At 38.4% G+C, this 19,260-nt stretch overlaps 1 protein-coding gene across 2 annotated transcripts in view; it reads left to right on the top strand.

The window, feature by feature from the left end:
- The window catches only part of KCNMB2 (potassium calcium-activated channel subfamily M regulatory beta subunit 2), a 235,049-nt gene that overhangs the window by 192,699 nt on the left and 23,090 nt on the right, over window positions 1–19,260 (top strand). For both annotated transcript variants that reach the window (XM_015071016.3, XM_053221194.1), the window contains exon 2: window positions 7,885–8,007. In XM_015071016.3, coding sequence (XP_014926502.2) covers window positions 7,952–8,007 — 56 coding nt within the window. In that variant the 5' untranslated portion in view covers window positions 7,885–7,951. The remainder of the gene's footprint in view (window positions 1–7,884; window positions 8,008–19,260) is intronic.

The raw sequence follows: 19,260 nt of genomic DNA, 5'->3' as shown, positions 1-19,260 counted from the left end.
GAGAGCATGGGTTTTGGAGTTGGACAGGGTTGGCTCGAAATTCTGAATCATCACTTTATAGATCAATAGTCGATAGCTGTGACTTGAGGCAATTTACTTACTTTTCTGAATATCGGCTTCCTCTTCTGGTAAGCAGCAAGAGCTCCCAAACAGATTGCTGTATTTCATGAAACAATGCATATACATGCATTATTTGTATAGGTCTGGAGAAGAACCTCATACCTTTATGTTTATTATTGGCATTTCTAGCTCTTCTCTATTAAAAAAAAACCTCTTATTATAGTTTAGCGTCCTTGATTTTCAACTGAAATAGAAGAATAAAACCATATTCACCAAGAAGAGATGGATGGTTTCAGCATAAATCTGTCATTTGTACCAATCTGAGGCACACGTGAGTTATGAGCAGGTTTTCTCACACCAGCTGTGTATGTGTGATGCCCAATAGAGTGAATGTTTAACAATTAAACTAGTTTTAAATATGTAGCATGGAAGGAATCAAACTGAACATCAGTTGTGATTATCTGCTTGAAAAGCTCATTAAGAAATGAATTATGGAATAGTGGACTAATTAAGCCCATGTAGAAATATGTGTTCCATTTCTGCATAAGACTCTTTTTTTTTAAATGACTCAAACAGAAGGACTTGATATATTCGTATGGCAATTTGGAAAAAAAGATTCTATTTCCTCCAAATGAAAAACACTAACATTTACTGAGTGCCTACTCAATGTCATACATTATTTCAAGTTATCTGCATGGTGAATCTTTATGATATCTGTTATTACTCCGATTTTCTTGATGAGGAAAATGAGGCTCAGAGAAGTTTAACAATGTATTTAGGTTACATAATTACTGTGTTGTAGAGCTGGGATTTCAACCTGCAACTAATTTCAAGGCTTTTTCAACTAAGCCTGGAGACAGCTATTTCTGATAGCTGTTGTGACTGTAGATGTCATGTACAACTTGCTTCATTATATGCAAATGTGTAACAATCTTATCTGAAAGAGCCCCATGCACCCCTGTGTGGCCGATATGGCCCCTCCTCTAGACTGTAAGGTCCATAAAAGGGGGGCCATCCATTTTGTGTTCAGCAATATATCCCCAACACCCAGCTCAGTGCCTGCCACATGCTACGTCTTCAGTATTTGTTAAGTGAAGAACTGAATTCACTAAAAGAATAGCATTGAGTTCCACATCCTTTCACAGATGGCAACATTGAAGATAAAAGGAGTGTTTTGCCTTCATTCATACAACTTCTTGGCCACAGAGTGAAGATTAGAAGCCCAGAGCCTCAGAAATGCTATGCTCAGTGAGCCAAGTCACCAGCAGGCTAATGGACAGGTACATTATTTAAGTCGGGCTGTGTCCTCCTGAAGCAGAAGTCACACATCCTGATTACATGAGCAGTCAGCATATGTGACAGGTCACAAGTGACTCCTGCACCCATCTCCAGCCACAGGAGTCCGAACATTGTCAACCCGGCTGCTGAAAAGCAGTCTGCAAAAAAAATTCACAGAACCCATTTTCTCTTATTTGATTCCTCTCAAAGAGGCCATTAGTGTTCAGCGATACCCTTCTTTACCTCTACAACTGAGCAGCGAACAGAGCCATTCACTCCATCTTTCAGGCATCAGACTGGAGAAGAAAGGTCTTTCACATCCCTGTTAGGAGGTATGGTCACAAGGCTTTTCAGTGGTACTGACTAGTCCCCCAGATGATACTAACATTTAGGGGGCAGAGAGAGGATCAGGCACCCAACAAAGAAACGGAAGGAACAGCTAGAGAGTGAGAAAGAAAAACAAGAGAGCCTTGTCCCGTAAGTCAAGGTTGTAAAGCATCTTAGAAGTAGGAAACAACCAACAATATTAATGTCAAATTCTGTAAGCTGAGCAAGTTAAATAAGATGTGAAGAGACAAGAAACTTCAGATATGCCCACTGGGAAGTCACAGCACCCTTAGAAAGAGCAGTTCTGGTAGAGTGCAAATGTCGATTTGTTATTCCGACTCCTCCATAGACTGCACACTCTCCTTAGGAGCAGATATGATGGCCTGGCACCCACAGCACCCAGTACAGTGCCTGGCACGTACAGGCACTTAACAAATGTCGTCAAATGGATTCATTAAAACAAGACGTCATAGTTTATTTTAGAAAGAAACATCCCAAAGACATTTAAAGCGGCTCTTAAGATGTACCAGTGTTTTCTACATTAAATCACTAGGTCTAAAATTATCACCATACATTTGGCTTCTCCCTCCAAAGGCCCTGAAGCCAAAACAACTCGGTTCCTATGGAGAACATATAATTTGCCGTCTGCAAAGATAGTCTCTCTCAGATTAGAAGCATTCCTAAATTTCTGTGCTTAGAGTGACCTTTCAAGTTGCTGCTGTGGTGTCATTAGTGTTACAATTTTACACAAGATTAGGCATGTAATTATGTGTTAAATAGTTCTGCTGGCTCCTGCTTGCTGTTTAATAAAGCAGAGTGCGTTAAGAGTATCCCATATGCGTAGCTCAAGGCCACTGACACCAGAAAACGGCATCTGTCTGCTTGTTCTTCTCCTGCCTCATATGCTACTCGTCCTTGCAGCTGTCACCCCGAGGCCTCCGCACTGGTTCCAGTGGAGAAGCCACTGCCCAGAACAGTACTCAGAAGTGTTACTCTCCCGCTGAAGCTTCTAGAGACAGGGCGAGTCTCCATAAAGGATTCAACTTAAATGAAATCAGAACCTGAGAGTTTGCAGCCGTGTGTCTCACCTGGGCTGCACATCAGAATCACCTGAAGCAGCTTTTATACAACATTCCAGTGCAAGGTCCCCACCCCAACAATCCTCACTGGCCAGGCTGGAGACCCAGTGTTTGTTAGACATTTCCTCAGGTGGTTGTAGTGTGTGGCCAGGGTTCAGAGACACTGTCTTTTGCTCTCCCGGCTTAGGATAGGTACCAGAAATTAACGGGAATGAGGAAGTACTTCAGATTTCATGATCTCAGTATCTCAGAAAACTGTTTTTCCTCTATTGAGTGCCACTGACCCATCAGAAAAAAAAAAAAAAAAATCAATAGTTTAAATGTGCAAGTACCAAGCAACTTAAATGGATTTTTTTTACAAAAAGATAAAATCCAGTTCATTTTCTATAAAAATTAATAACAAGGGGAAAAAGAAAGAAACTGATGTTTAGTATGTGCCTCGATCTTACTTTAGGTCCTTAGGCATCTGTTACTCCACTAGTCTTCCAAGCAACCCAGAAAAACAAATGTCACCACTGCTATTTTTCCAGTTGAGGAAACTTAGACGCCGAGGTGTTAAACTGACTTGTCCAAGGTCACACGGTTGGTAGCTGGTGATGCCAGGAGGCAAACAGACAAGTAGGTCCCATCTGGTTCTCCTTGGACCATGCTGCCTTTCTAAAGAAAACCTTATTGGATGACAATTCAGCAAGCAACAGAAACTTTTGGCCAAGTCAGTGAAAGAGACAGAGGGAGCAGGACAATCAGGAGAAGGAGCAGGAGGAGGTGCGAGTGGGGGAAGGAATGACGACCTGTGCTGAGCTCGGAGTCGGTCAGGAAGGAGCTGCAGCTGCACCCAGCAGCACTGAGCCACAACACGGGAGGCCAGAGTCATACCAACAATTATGCTTTCAAATGGCTACTTGGACGGTCAGGAGGCAAACATAAGCTGCGTGTCATTGTGTGAACTGCATTGTGCCATAAACGTATGTAAGATGCAGCCCTGCCCTGGAAGGGCCTGTGGCCTAGCAGGGGTGGCAGATTTGCATACAAGCAGGAGAGCCACGCCTTGCTCTAACAGAAGTGGAGTACCAAGGATTGGGAGCAGAGCTGAGGGAGCTGCTACCGTGGGTCAGAGAAAGGCTTCCCAGAAGAGGTGACATCTGAGACAGCCCTGGAGACAAAGGAACTCCTTCACCAGGCAGGGAAGTGAGGCAGAGAGAAAGTTCGAACGGAGTCAAGGAGGTAGAAACCCACAAGGTGTGTGCATGAGCAATGAAAGAGGCCCTTTGTAAGTTCCTGAGACAAGGAAATTGTCACATTCTCACAGACACCCTGTTTTCATTCAAAGCTGAGACTGGGTCTTTTAGGTTGCTGGGTTTTCGACCACATTCATCTGGAGTCACACGAGTCATGGCCCTGCCAGGCTCACTGCAAGTCCTAGGTCATTTCGTGATGGAACTGGATCCAGGCTTCCGCCCCCTACCCACGGCCCGTGCCACCACTAACACAGGTCTCTGCTCATGCTAGGATTCCAAACTGCAAAATTGTATAAAGTGTTTTTTTCTGTCTTTGTATCACTGTTCTTATCACAATTCAAATGAGATGTTCCTTGTCTTAGAACGTGAGTGAAGTTGAGGTAATTATTTAAGAGTTCAGGAGGACTGCCTTTGAGCTCAGAGAGCCTCCAAATCAACTTCCATTAACATATCCTGGGAGTTTCTTTGAAGCCTGGAAATTTTTTCAACTTCCACAGAACCTTTATACTGTTGTCCTGAAAGCAGCTACTCTGTTTCAGTTTAATTAACAGCAAACCTAACAGGCTTTAAATAACAGTTTGTCTTTATGAAAGGACATTGGGCTGGAGAAACCCAATTCCACTCAGTGACCTAACCTGAGGAGTCACTGCGTCCCTTCTAACAAGCTTTACATGGTTAATTAGAATGAATATATCTTTCGTCTCCCACTTTCCATATCTTAAAACGACAGAGCCAGGTACATGCTAGAATAATGACACACAGTCTGAAAGTATCCTAAGCATATTAAAATCACTGTAGCTCTTTGCACTTAGAATGATTTCAAAGCATCCATAATGTGTATGGTGTGTCTATTAAATGCTGGTTAATAACCAGTAACAGGGCAGGAACTCACTAATTTATTGCTTTACCTTAACTCAAAGTGTGCCAGTTTTCTGTCTACTCCACATCCCTAGTCCTTCCGGAGTGACTGAGCTGAGCAGAAGATTCCACTAGAGTCAGTGCTGAAGTAACTTCCTGGAAGTTTAAGCCAGTCCACATTCTTATGGAGTATTTCATTCAACTTAGATTCAAATCATTCTTATCTCCTGAAGGCTGACTGGCTTTGGTAATGGATTTAATCTCCATGCTATTTGATGTGTTTTACAGATCTTCAAAAAGGAACATAACTAACTTTCAGTATCTCAGATCCGAGTCATTTAAAGACCTAGCAGATTTGGGGGCACCTGGGTGGCTCAGTCAGTTAAGCTTCCGACTTTAGCTCAGGTCATGATCTCATGGTTCTTGAGTTCAAGCCCTGCATAGGGCTCTCTGCTCACAGCGCAAAGCCCACATTGGATCCTCTGTCTCCCTCTCTCTCTGCCTCTCCCCACCCCCACATGCGTTTTCTCTCTCTCTCTCTCTCTCTCTCTCTCTCTCTCTCTCAAAAATAAATAGGGGCAACTAGGTGGCTCAGTCAGTTAAGTGTCTGACTTCAACTCAGGTCATGATCTCACACTTCATGGGTTTGAGCTATGAGGGGCTCTGTGCTGATAGCTCAGAGTCTGGAGCCTGCTTCGGATTCTTTGTCTGCCCCTCTCCTGCTCACATTCTGTCTCACTCTGTCTCAACAATAAATGAACATTTAGAAAAACTTTATAAATAAATAAGCATTTTTTTAATAGCTACCAGATTCAACTTCTAAGCCTTTCTAAAACTGTTAAGGGCTTCCATTCAGGTGTATCCTTTCTTCATCTATACTGGTTACCAAACCCCTGCTATCTCCATGGTCTCTGTTCCTTCTTGGATGCTGGCCCCAGAGTTGCAGAAGGAAATCTATTCCCAGACCTAGACCCAGAAAGGCAGTACACAATGACTTGAATATGCTTGGATTCCTTCTACCATTTACTGAATCACAAAATGTTGGACCTGAGAGTGATCATAAAGGTTCTCTATTTCAAACTTTCTATGTTACATATTAAAAACAATCAAGCCCTGGGACACTTGGGTGGCTCAGTGTGTTAAGCATCCAACTTCAGCTCATGTCATGATCTCACGGTTCATGGGTTTGAGCCCTGCATCAGGCTCTGTGCTGGTGGCTTGGAGTCTGGAGCCTGCTTTGGATTCTGTGTCTCCCTCTCTCTCTGCCCCTTCCCTACTCAAGCTCTGCCTCTCTCTGTCTCTCAAAAATAAATAAACATTGGGAAAATTTAAAAAAAAAGAAAACAACCAAGCCCTAGCAAAATTAAGTGACTTTCCTAAGGCCACACAGTTATATAGTGACAAAATTGGGCCTCTAACAAACCACTGACTCTAAGTACATGCTCTGAGCCCTTGCTGCTCAGTATTTTCTGAAGACATTCAACAACAGCATCACCTGAGACCGTGTTATTAATGCAAAAACTCAGGCCCTACCCCAGACCCCACCAAATCAGAATCCACATTGTTGTAAAACCCCCAGGTAATTCACAAGCACATTACAGTTTGAGATTCACTGGGCTGAGATCATAATATGTCTTTCTTCAGAGAACATGAGAATTTGAGGCAAGCAGACATTGGTTTTGAAGCATGGCTTCACTTTTTCTAAATCTGAGCAAATATTTCAATCTCCTGGAAGTATCATTTGTAATCTGGAAATAATAGCACCATCCACCTTGCAGTTTTCATTATATAAGCACAAGGTGGATATATGAATATACATCTCAAGATATATGAATAAATAATATATGCAAAGTGCCTGGCATGTAGTAGCTAATATATCATATAATAGCTAATATTTCCAGTCTCATGCCTCCCATTAAAATAGTATTCAACCAAAAAAATGAAGTCATAAGTGACTGTACGTCATGAAGGAATCACTTTCCTTCCTTCCTTTGTTCTATTTGCTCAATATTATTTTAACTCTTACGTGATTATGATTTCTATATTTCATATTTCTAACTCCCTAGAAAATGACTGTTATGCAGAAAACAAATAATAATAGCTAACTGCTTTCAGTGCTATGCTTATAGATGAAAAAACTTACCCCCAAGCCAAATCCTAACCAAGAGAACACAACATTCGTCTAACATCCTGACTCTTGATCCTATAAACCTAGCCTCTAGGAACCAGAGAGTATCTGCTTCTGCTCCTGCTGCTGTGATTTTCTCAGAGACTCAAACACCACAGAATGCACCCACAGCTTTGGCAACAGCAGAGCATATTTAAAAGATGATGTTTTGGGGCCCCTCGTGACTCAGTCACTTGAGCCTCCAACTTCAGCTCAGGTCATGATCTCACGGTCCGTGAGTTCGAGCCCTACGTGGGACTCTGTGCTGTCAGCTCAGAGCCTGGAGCCTGCTTCGGATTCTGTGTCTCCCTCTCTCTCTGCTCCTCCCCCACTTGTGTTTTGTCTGTCTCTCTCTCTGTCTCTCAAAAATAAACACTAAAAATTTTTTAAAATAAAAAATAAAAATAAAAGATGATGTTTTGTCATCCAATATGCACATCTGTCAACATCAAGGAAAAGAGTTTAAATAGGAAAGGAGAAATAGAATTTTAGTATCCAAATCTGAACCAAAATAGAGTGTACCAAAGAGTGTGAAACCATACCAAAATTAGATTTGTGGAGAAGGAATATGATGTTAACATCAATTAACCAGGTTTCCCTATGGCAGTGGCTCGGCTGTAGCTCTCCACCCTAGCAGTGCATTAGAAACAAGGAACCTTTCTAAAAATTGAATGCACATTTCTGAGGAAGGGATATGGTTTTTAAAAGATTCCCAATTGATTTTCATATGCAGCCAAGGTTGAGAACCACTGCCCTATAGCAACAGAAACCTGGCCTTATTTAAGAGAGTTGATCCACCGAAGCTATTGGTTGCTACTGATACAGAGTTCCCCACACTCAAGGTAATGGATTTAACTTCAGTGTGTTTCCCTTCTAGGTCTTTTCGCCATTCCTCCAGGACTTCCACTGTAAGGAAAACAGCCCCTGGACCAACATCCTCTAAGATGTTTATATGGACCAGTGGCCGGACCTCTTCATCTTACAGACACGATGAGAAAAGGTAAACTACTGGGGACTCCGGGGGCTTTTCAGAATCATTTAACCCAACTACCCAGACAGAGTGCCAGTAGGAAAGCAATAGGCAACTGAGCTTCATGTTTGGCAAGTGTTAATGAGGAACGGGCACTACGTTGAGGGAGTAGGGTTTCTGATACTCTGGCCCACCGCCTTGCACTCCCGGTGCTCCTCCCACTGCATGGCTTTGCAAAGGCTATTCCCTGTCATAGATGCGCTTCATCCATGAACACACATACCTATTCATCACTTAGCTAGCTCCAGCTCTGCTTTCAGAATATCCATTCAATCAGAGCCTCCCACCATCCTCTTGACCAGCACTGACTTTGTAGTTCACAGTGAATCCCCAGCACTTACCACTGTTCCTGGCACATAGTAAATTCTCAATAAATACTGAACCAAAGTGATGAAAATTGCCTTTCAAAGACATATGGCAAGGAAGGAAAGCAGAAACTATGAGAGGGTGAAAAGAGGATGGACAAGCCCATGCAGCCCTCAAAGTCCTTAGAAGAAGAAGTAGCATGGGGTAGGGGAGGAGTGGAGGAATGAGAAGAAAGATTGAAAGGCAGAGACAATGTAAATAAAAGACAAAACGACAATTTCACACCTCAGTCTAGCTCTCCCACTTGTGTTTAGGGAGCACATCCATTCATAAAATTCTCTGGCCATTTTTAAATATTTGCTTTCTCTCCGTTTATTTTCTGCCGCTTCTCTCTTTTCCTCTTTGACCTTATACTATTACTTGGGTTTGGTGGAGTTGGAAACCCAACTACCTACACCAGCATATTGCAACTTAAGCAAGGCTCATCTGCCTGCAGAAGCTGACAGAAACCAGACCTGATAAATGGTGCTGGACACAGGAAGGATCTGAAGGAGGTTGACTTAAATGCAGTTTTGAGAACTGGTACTTTCATTTTTCCTTTTAAAGTCTGTATTACCCTACAGAGGAAATCCTTTGAAAAATTCCAAAAGCAAAATTGTTCTTCACAGTAACTATATATTACGGCAAAAAACTTGGAAGCGACATTAGTATTCACAACAGAAAACCTGTTAAATAAATCATGAAGTGCAATATATCACTTAGCACTTAAAAATACTTTGACATCATATTAACTGAAAAATCAAGTTGAAAAATTGCATACAATCTATGATTGCAGCCACTATATGTGTGTGTGTATCTACACACACACACACACACACACACACACACACACACCACAGGAAAAAGCCTGGAAGGAAAAACATGTTTTTTACTTCTCCATTTTCTAAATGCTTTATAATATGTTATACTATCTTAATTATGGGAAAAATAATGATATGATGTTTAGGTAAAATTACAGCCCAGAGGCAACTAGTGTTTGAACAAAGTCCTAGTGCTCCACACAGCACAAGAAGATGGACTGAAAATTCGCTATGTTTGTTCATCTGTAGGTTTCCACGTGCTTTTTCTCAGTGCTTAATCAAGTTATTTTTCATTTACTTTCAATCCAAGTAAGTGAATCATTTTTCAGCAAGATCTTTACTGTAAGACTAAAACTCAGTGTGTCATTTGAAAATTCCATATTTTGCATATAATCTCGTTTCCTTAAAAAAAAAAATTCCCTGACAGTGATAGTGAGAAATGGCAGAGATTGTGCTCTCTAGAGCAATATTGTGACTTTCAATGGCCAGCCTGTCTGAGATTTTGAAGGCTTCACCAGAGAAGGTGAAGCATGAGTTATTTCACCTCCTATTTATTCTCATCGAATAATTTAATTAAGTGTGTATATATATATATATATACATATATATATATAACATTTTTACAAAAAGTTTAACACCAGAGAAGAAATTACTATGCACTATATGTTTTATATAAACTGCCCTCTTAATTTATAAGATAGAGATGATTGCGCCCATTTTACAGATGAGGAAGCTGAGGCTCAGAGATTTTGAAATAACTTCCAAGGGTCCAACGACTGGCCAGTGATAGAATCAGAATTTGAACTCAAGGTCATATTCTCTCCCCTGCACCCAGAGCTTCCATCGGCTCTTTCAAACATGAGACATTTGGAACAGCAATGAACAGCCAAGCCCGCAGCAGGGGAGACTGTATTAAAACACAGCTGAAAATAGCATATCAAAGGAGACAGTAAACATGTGGATATGATATGTTGGCAATGTTTGTGCAGTTAAAGGGAGCCAATAATTAGCTTCATATTCTACACCATTAAAATTATATGAAACTCTTAAATTACTACTTTCATTTTTTTTATTTTCAAGTTATGATTTCAATAACTATAAGATTTAAAATAATTAAACTATTGACTATAAGAAATAATTTTCAGCAAGCTTTATTTATGGGATAGGAATGCCAAGGCCTATGAAATCAATCTGCACAGTTTTAGCCTTGAAAGTCAAAGACAAATGGAAAAACAGCCAACGAACCAAGCAACGGAATCTGCCACTAAGCCAGTATCCTTAGTTTGATGTTGGTTCATTTGTCTGTACCTCTGCCTTGACCACACCTTCCTCTTCACTGCCTAATTCACAGACTCCTGCAGGATAAGACTCTGATTTTAAAACTGATTTGGAACAGCGTCTATTGTGCTGCTTAAGATGCTCTTAGTGGCAGTAATCATGGTGGTAATGAAGGTGATGATGGCTGATAATGAATCTAGATCATTAAGGTCCTCAAGTTAATTACTTGGAAATGAAGTAGGTTGTCTGGCAGCACTGCCCAGCCCTGCTGGCAATGGTTCCACCTCCACTTTTTTATGCTGCAAAGCTGGCCTTTGTGAGCCAGGCTCCTGCAGCGATCCCAGGGGCCAGGCAGCCAAAACTCCTCAGCTCCACTCCATGTGCCCTCTTCGAGAGACCACAGCCAAACCTGTTAGGACACTGGCTTCCTTGGGATTCCTCAAGAGGTGGAACATCAGGAAATAGCTTACAGACAGGCAGAGCAACCAAAGAGAAGGAAAAGTCCACCCCAAATCCTGAAACCAAATGTCTTATGGCTCAAGGGAAGTTAAAGTCAATTTTGCATTTTTTCCCATCTGTTTAAATCAAAGCCAGTCCTTGTTCTGATCATCTGCTCTATGCAAAATACTGGTTTCTATCCTTATCCCCCATTCCACGCACCAGCACTATGAAGGAATACTTTTTCATCTCTGAACAAACTTCTTGGTTAGGTGAGCTTAGTTTAATCCCAAAATTGCAGGCAGCAGAATAAAACAGCATCAACAATAACTAATTCAGAATTTAAAGGAAAGAGAGGTTATTGGCTAAGGACAGTACAGCCAAGCTTTTATCAAATATTCTTTGGGTTGTTTTTATTAAATAGTGAACTGATATAAAGGAATATTCATCATGTTAACACACAAAAGATGATGATATATGAGCATCTGAGCACCCTTCATTAAGGTTAAAAAATAAAGCAATCAGAATTTTTGAAGCCCTTGTGGATGCTTCCCTAATAGCACCCTCCTCTCTACCCAGGGATAACCACCATCCTGAATGTTCTGTTTGTCATCCCCTTGCTTTTTCTTCAGGAGTTTATCACATTGGAATCTTTAAACAATATATTGTTTACTTCTGAATGTTTGGAGGCTTTATATCAATGGAATCGTGGCTTATGAATTATTCTGAAACTTTTTTCACCAAACATTATGTTTCTATGATTTATCAGTGCCAATGTGGGTAGCTACATCTCATTCTCTCTGCTGTGTAGTCTGCTCTGATATGAATATACTACCATTTATTCATCCAGTCTATTGCTAATAGACATTTGCATCATTTCTAGTTCTTTTTGTACCAACAATGCTGCTATAATCCCTCTTGTCCATGTCTTCTTGTACACTTTGTACAAATATTTCTTAGGATATGTACCTAACGGGTATATTTAGTTCAAAAGTATGTACAGCTTCTACTCTACCAGGTAATGCCATTGCTTTCCACAGCAGCCATTAATGTCATTTCATTGCTCTACAACCTTACATAGGGTTTTCAGACTTTGTTTTTAAGTTTATTCACTTATTTTGAGAGACAGAGAGAGAGCATGAGCAGGGGAGGGACAGAGAGAGGAGAGAGAGAATCCCAAGCAGGCTTTGCACTGTCAGCACAGAGCCCAAGCTCAATGAATTGCAAGCTCATGACTTGAGCCAAAATCAAGTCCAATGCTTAATTGACTGAACCACCCACATGCCCCAGGTTTTCAGGTTTTTAATTTTCACCAATCCAGAGGGCACTATGACTTCGATTCCCATTTCTCAGATTACTAACAAGATTGAGCCTGTTTCCTTTGTTCTTTTCTGTGAAGTGCCTGTTCAAATACGAAGTCAAGTTTTCTACTGGATTGTCTTTTTATTTACTTGTAGGAATTCTTTGTAAAAATTTACATTAACCCTTTTGCTGTTTATTGTGTGCAAATAGCTTCTCCCAGTTTGTCCTCACCCTGTTTATGATGTCTTCTCATAAATATATGTTCTTATTTTAATGTGTTAGCATTTTTTTGAACATTTTAAAATCCCTTCCTACTCCAAGTTCAGTTTCCTTAATATTTTGTAGGTGTGCCTTTCACAATTAAGTCTTCAATCATCTGAAGTTGACTTTTGTGTTTTGTGAAGTAGACATCCAATTTTTTTTCTTTATGGATAACCAAAAGGCCCAGCACCTTTTCTTAGATAGAATATCCTTTTCCCAGTGATCTAAAAGCACACATGTATCATATATCAGGTTTCCACACATGCATGGATATGTTCTTGGATCTCCATTTTGTTTCACTGGTCAACTCTGTCTACCTCAAACAGACACCACCCTTGAGCTTACAAACTTTTGCATTGTAAAAATCTTGGTATCTGACAGGACAAGTTGCCCACCTTGTTCTTTTATAATCAGAAGTGGATTTGCTATCCCTAGATGTTTGTACTTCCATATAAATTTTAGAATCAGCCTGTCAAGTCATACCTACCCCGCTTGAAATTTTTATTGAAGTTCTTGAAATTTTATTGGAATTTTATGAAATCCATTAATTAATTTATGGCAAATTTGCAACTTTATGTCATCGAGTCTTTCATTGAATATGATTAATCTCTACATTGATTTGTGTTTATCTCCCAATAAAACTTCATAGATACTCCAAAGAGAACTTACACATAGCTCATTAGATTTATTCCTAAGTATTTTGATTTTTTAATGTTTAAATTATATTTTCAAAAACAAAATGAATAAATATAAATTATATTTTCTGCTTTTACAGGCATGTGGAAAAGCAAATATATCAACTTTTTTCAACTATACTAATTTTCTAATTAATTTTAATAATTTATCCATAGATTCTTTTGCATTTTCTTCACAATCATATCATTAGTGAATAATACATTTTTGCTTCTTTTTTTATCAATAAATATACCATTCATTTATTTTTCTTGCCATATTATACAGCCAGTAAACCACAAATAAAACAGATAATAGTGAATATCTTTGCTTTGTTCCTGCTCATAAACATTTCACCATTAAGTATCAGGTTTACTATATTTCCTCTATTTCATCACATTAAGAATGTTTCTATTTCTGGGGCACCTGGGTGGTTCAGTCAGTTGAGCATCCAACTTCAGTTTAGGTCATGATCCTGCAGTTTGTGAGTTCAAGCCCCACACCCTGCTCACTGCTGTCAGTGCAGAGCCTGCTTTGGGTCCTCCATACCTACCTCCCGTGGCCCCTCCCTCACTTGCACTCTCTCAAAAATAAATAAACATTTAAAAAAATATTTTTATTTCTAATTTTGTAAAAGTTTTTATCATGAATGGATGTTAATTATTATCAAATATGTTTCTCTTCATATAATGGTAACCCTTTAATATGTTTATACATTACATTGATAATCAAATGATGACCAACATCATATTCCTGGGATAACCCCAAATTGAGAATGATGTGTTTTCACTTTTATATATTGCTAGATTTAGTGAGCTAACTTGTTTTTTAAATGTTCGCATTTATGTTTATGAATGAAATTGGTCCATTACTCTCCTCTTTGTGTTGTATGATTTGCTTTTGGCATCAAAATTTGCTAACCTCATAAATAGGTTGGATAGCATTCCATCTTTTTCTATACTCCAGAATGATTTCCATTATGAGGATATTTAAATTTTATGATTCAATTTTTTAATGATTTAGAACTATTCAGATTTTCTAGTTATTTCTGAATCCATTTCAGTAAGTTCTATATTTAAAAGAATTTACTGTATATTTCAGTAAATTATGTATTTCAGAGTTTTCAAATGTCTTGCTATAAAGTTGTTTTAAATATCCTCTATTATCTTTCTAATCCATGTTGTATCTGTATTTATGGTTTTTTAATTATTAATATTTATTTGGCCCTTCTCTATTTTATTCTTGATCAGTCTTGTCAGAGGTTGTATATTTCATTAGTCTTTTCAAAAAATTAATTTTGAATTCATTGATCCTTTAATATAATTTATCTTCTATTATTTATTATTTCCTTCTTGCATTTTCTTTTAATATATTTTCTTAATCTTTTTATAACTCCCTAAATTAGATGTCTACCACATTAATTTTTAGGCTCCTTTCTTACCTAATACAAGCATTTAATGTATTGCTTATTTAATGTATGTATTTACATTTAATGTATTTAATATATGTATTATGTAATATATGTATTTAGTCACAACCCATTAGTTGCTCTGTAGTGTTTTGTTATTATTCAGTCCTAAATATGTCCTACTTTATCATGTTTTATTCTATGATCCATGAGTTCTTTGGAACTCTATTTTTATCTCCACGTATAGAGTCATTCTAGTTATTATTTGTTACTTATTTTTACCATTATTGCACTAGTGCCAAATAATGTAGTCAATGTAAAAAGCAGTACTTCTCAAAGACTCTTTAGGTTATCAGGTTACCCTACCTTAGCTGAATGACTCACATAATTTTCTTTCCTTCTATTTTTCACTAATGAGTTTTTAATCAATTCCAATATGCTAATAGATCAGGTAAAAAATAAAATTAAGTGGCTACAATATGATTAAAAATTAAGAATTAAAAATTAAGATACCACTGGGAAATTGTGTGATCTGGTAAGTTAAAGGCAGGACTCAAAAGAAATAACTCCTACTTTTATCTCCATCATTTTGCTTTCATCTTTTGTCTATTACTCATAAAATAATATTTCAAGACTTCCTGACAAGTCCTGTGGATTAATAAGTTTACAATAACAGTAGGCTCATGGACAAAACCTCTCTTGTTAATGACTATATTAAATGTGACTACCATTTGTTCCCAAACTCAAAGCACATTTCTCCCAATGGAATGTACTTTAAAAGATTGGAAACAGAATAATTAAATTTATATGTGTGTATACACACACACACACACACACACACACACCTATTAGCTCAAGGAAAAGAAAACATGAAGTCTGGAAGTAATAGAAAAAGAGGATATACATATGAAGAAGCACATCTCAAAAACATGGAAGGCTTTGATGGACAAAAGGCAGAAAAATGGCTGGGTTTTTTGTTTTGTTCTGTTTTCCTTTAAAGTTTATTTCTTTTTTCTTTTTTTAATTTAAATTTTAGTGAGTTAACATACAGTGAAATATTGGTTTCAGGAGTAGAATTCAGTGATTCATCACTTACATACAATACCCAGTGCTCATCACAAGTGCCCTTCTTAGTACCCATCACCTGTCTAGCTCACCTCCCACCCAACTCCCTCTGTCAACACATAGTTTGTTCTCTATCATTAAGTCTCTTGTGGTTTATTCCCCTCTTTTCTCTCCCCCCCTTCCCATATGTTCATCTGTTTTGTTTCTTAAATTCTACATATGAGTGAAATCGTATGGCATTTGGCTTTCTCTGATTGACTTATTTCACTTAGCATAATGCATTCTAGCTTCATCCACCTCAATGACTGTTTTAATCAATGCCACTCCCAGCTCTGCCGTATGAGATAACAATTTTTGTGTTCCTGGAACAGAAATATATAGAAACTCTGCTCATTTCAGCTCACCTGACCCTCAGCCATCCACTGCCCCATAGATTCATCCCCAAAAGGATGTAACAGAAGACTCTTTTCCTTGAAGTCTGGAAATGAGAGCTCTTAGTGTCTCAAAAGTTTGAAGTCTTTCTGGAAGTAATACTAAATTTGTTGGTGGTAGAGTCCAATGGACACTGACAGAAAAAGGAAGACAGGAGCCTGCTCTAGCCATGTTTCCCTAATTTAGTTGGTTTCAATTGGTCATTTAGCTTCCTAATGCTGGCTACCTCACAATCTAAGCATATTGTAGCCATAACTAGCCCACATAAAAGGAATATATTTTGTGACCCTAATAAATCCAAGAGACTGAGCCTGCAAAGATGAATGTGGTCTGGCTCTTACTGTTAAGCAGCTCAGTATTCGTTAGACCAGAAAGACATAAATGTAAATATTCAGTATGTTAAGTATTATGTATGAGTTTCTTAAGTATCCCCCAAGTAACTTCAGATACACATAATTGTTTACTTTTATTCATATCTTTCCCACACCCTCCAGGCCCCCTCACCTTTCACACATTCCGTACCCTTTGCAGATCTGTCTTCTTGCCCTCTCTGTTCCATCCAGCACCCTCACTGTCTTTTGTTTCTCTGATGAGAAAATCTCATTAAAATCCATGGTGTTACTTGTTCTGGAAACCAGTGATGCTCAGATCTAAATTTTCATCTCCTCTGCCACTGCTTTTTTTTTTTTTTTTTTTTCCAATTCCTCTTTATCTAACCCCTGAAACACTGGGAGAGTTCCAGAATCAGCCTCTACCTCCAGACTTAAACTTTTCTAAATAATCAACCACACTAACTTGAGTGATCTTCCTAAAGTACAAATGAGATTATATCATTTCATTCTTTAAATTCTTTTAGTGGTTCTTCTGACTTAAGAAGACATACAAGATCCTTTACCTACAGCCCCTGCCTACCTAACCAGCTTGCTGCCTGCCATCCCCCACCCACCAGATCCTAGAATCCAACTATTCTCAACTACTCCTATTCTGTCACATTCTGCTAGATACTCTTCTCTTTCTAAATTGTTTGCTCATCAGAAACTCAGTTCAGTCTGCTATAGGACCCTTAACCATAGCCAATGAAATCAAGTTATGGCCTTCAACTGGCACACTTCTACACCACCTTCATGCTTATAAATCATAGCCTAGTATCATTTATCTACCATCAATCTGCTGAATGCCCAGCTCAAGCAATACCCAACACAGTGATAGCCAATTTGCCTGAAACCATTACTCACCACCCCCCCAAAAAATTTGCCAATCATTTCGATGAGTTTCTCAAATTTAGCTACGTACCAAAAACTTAGTATGCTCAATGTAATCCTACATAGTTCTACAGGTTAGCAGACTGCCAATCTGTGCCATATGCTGATTTCTCCTCTTCAATTTTCCCCCAGCAGAAGGTCCCACCATTTTTACCCAGATGCCTCCCGTTGCAGTAACAGGACCAGAGCAGAGACAAATTAAACATTTTGTAAGATGATGTCATAAGGACAAAATAAAAACTTTTCAAATGAAACTTCAAAAAATCTTCAAAAAGCTGTTAAAATTCCTGTCCAAAATTAACTACCATAACCTTATAAATAGTTAAAAGAAATTTGGTTAATTGATAAAGTTAACAAATCAAAGTAGTCAATATGAAATTTGTCATAAGAATATCAATGATGCTAAAATGTTAGCAAAATGGCAATGACTCTAAAAAGGTTTTGAAAAAATTAATATAAACTGAGATTCTTCCAAATCAAATGCCAATTTTTGTTATATCTATTAGAAGAATATATTCACACACGTAGTCAAGAAAGATATATCTATGAATATATTCATAAGAATATATTTATAAAAAGACTCAGTCTCCCTAGGAAGCTTAGCTTTAAAAAAAATCAAAGAGATCTTACAAAGCTGCTAAAAAGAATATATTCACAAGAAGAATTTACTTTTTGATTGAATGTGTTCTTAAAATATCCATAACAAAAAGGTATCCATATTCATTTACCATACTTAAGATAATACTCCTTTAAAAAGTCTTTGTTAAGTGTGTAAATGTGATAAAGTAGGCAAACTATTCATTTAGCAAACTGATCCTTCAGTAGATTGGCTCTTGGTGAATGAGCTGTTCACTAACTGATCCTTTGGCAAATGGCTACAGCACACTGACTTGCTTCTCTTCTGTATTCCTCTCAAATCAATTTCAGTGGTCTCTTACCCAGCCCCACAGGACATGCCTTACTCACTTTGTATCCCCAGAACTCAGCACCATATATTTCATCTGATGAGGACTTAAAAATATTGACAAACAAATGAATTAATAAATAATCTTTACCCTGCCTTAACCTGAATATTTTCTCCTGGCAAGCTAACTATCAGGAGAATCTGAATTTAAATAGGGAAGGCTAGGGAGAAAAATCTTAACACATTTTACTCTTTATATCCATGTTTGTATATAGATAGTCTTGTAAATAATTTGCTTATGAACTATAGCCTCAGTCCTAATATCAAACTTTAAGAAACTATCCAAATATGGAGTTTGAAATAAAATTATATTGTGCTGACTACTGTTGGGGGGGGGGGGAAGGAAGCTTTATTGGATAATTGATAATCCTTTTTTATGCAAGATATTTTATTATACTTGGATTTGCCTTGTAGATTTATTATGAGACTTTTATTGTACTTGGATTTGCCTTGTACCTTTATTAATAACGCCCATTCACCAAAAAGATTTGGACAGAATGCCCCCTGCACACGTAGTAAAGACTATACATTATCTACTATTTGTTCTGTCAACATCTATAAATGTTGACTTATATCCACTATATTGATTCATAGTTCATCCCGAAGCCACGACTGCCTCAACAGAGCTCAAATGTACTGCTTTTCCAGAACACACCAAGGCTAGATCTGCACCAAGCTTAGAAATCCAAATTCCTGGAGCACCTGGATGGCTCAGTTGGTTAAGTATCCAACTCTTCATTTTGGCTTAGGTCATGATCTCATGGTTTGTAGTTTCAAGCCCCACATCAGGCTCTGCACTGACAGTGTGGGGCCTGCTTGGGCTTCTCTCTCTCTCCCTCTCTCTCTGCCCCACCTCCACTAATGCACTTGCTCTCTCACTCTCTCTCTCAAAATTAAACATTAAAAAAAATTTTTTTTTAAGAAATCCAAGTTCCTGCTCTATACCTACTGTTGTTGGACATCGCACATGTTCAA

This window comes from Acinonyx jubatus, chromosome C2 (assembly GCF_027475565.1).
Source record: "Acinonyx jubatus isolate Ajub_Pintada_27869175 chromosome C2, VMU_Ajub_asm_v1.0, whole genome shotgun sequence".
Taxonomy (NCBI): Eukaryota; Metazoa; Chordata; class Mammalia; order Carnivora; family Felidae; genus Acinonyx; species Acinonyx jubatus.
This window is presented reverse-complemented; position numbering and strand designations above follow the sequence as displayed.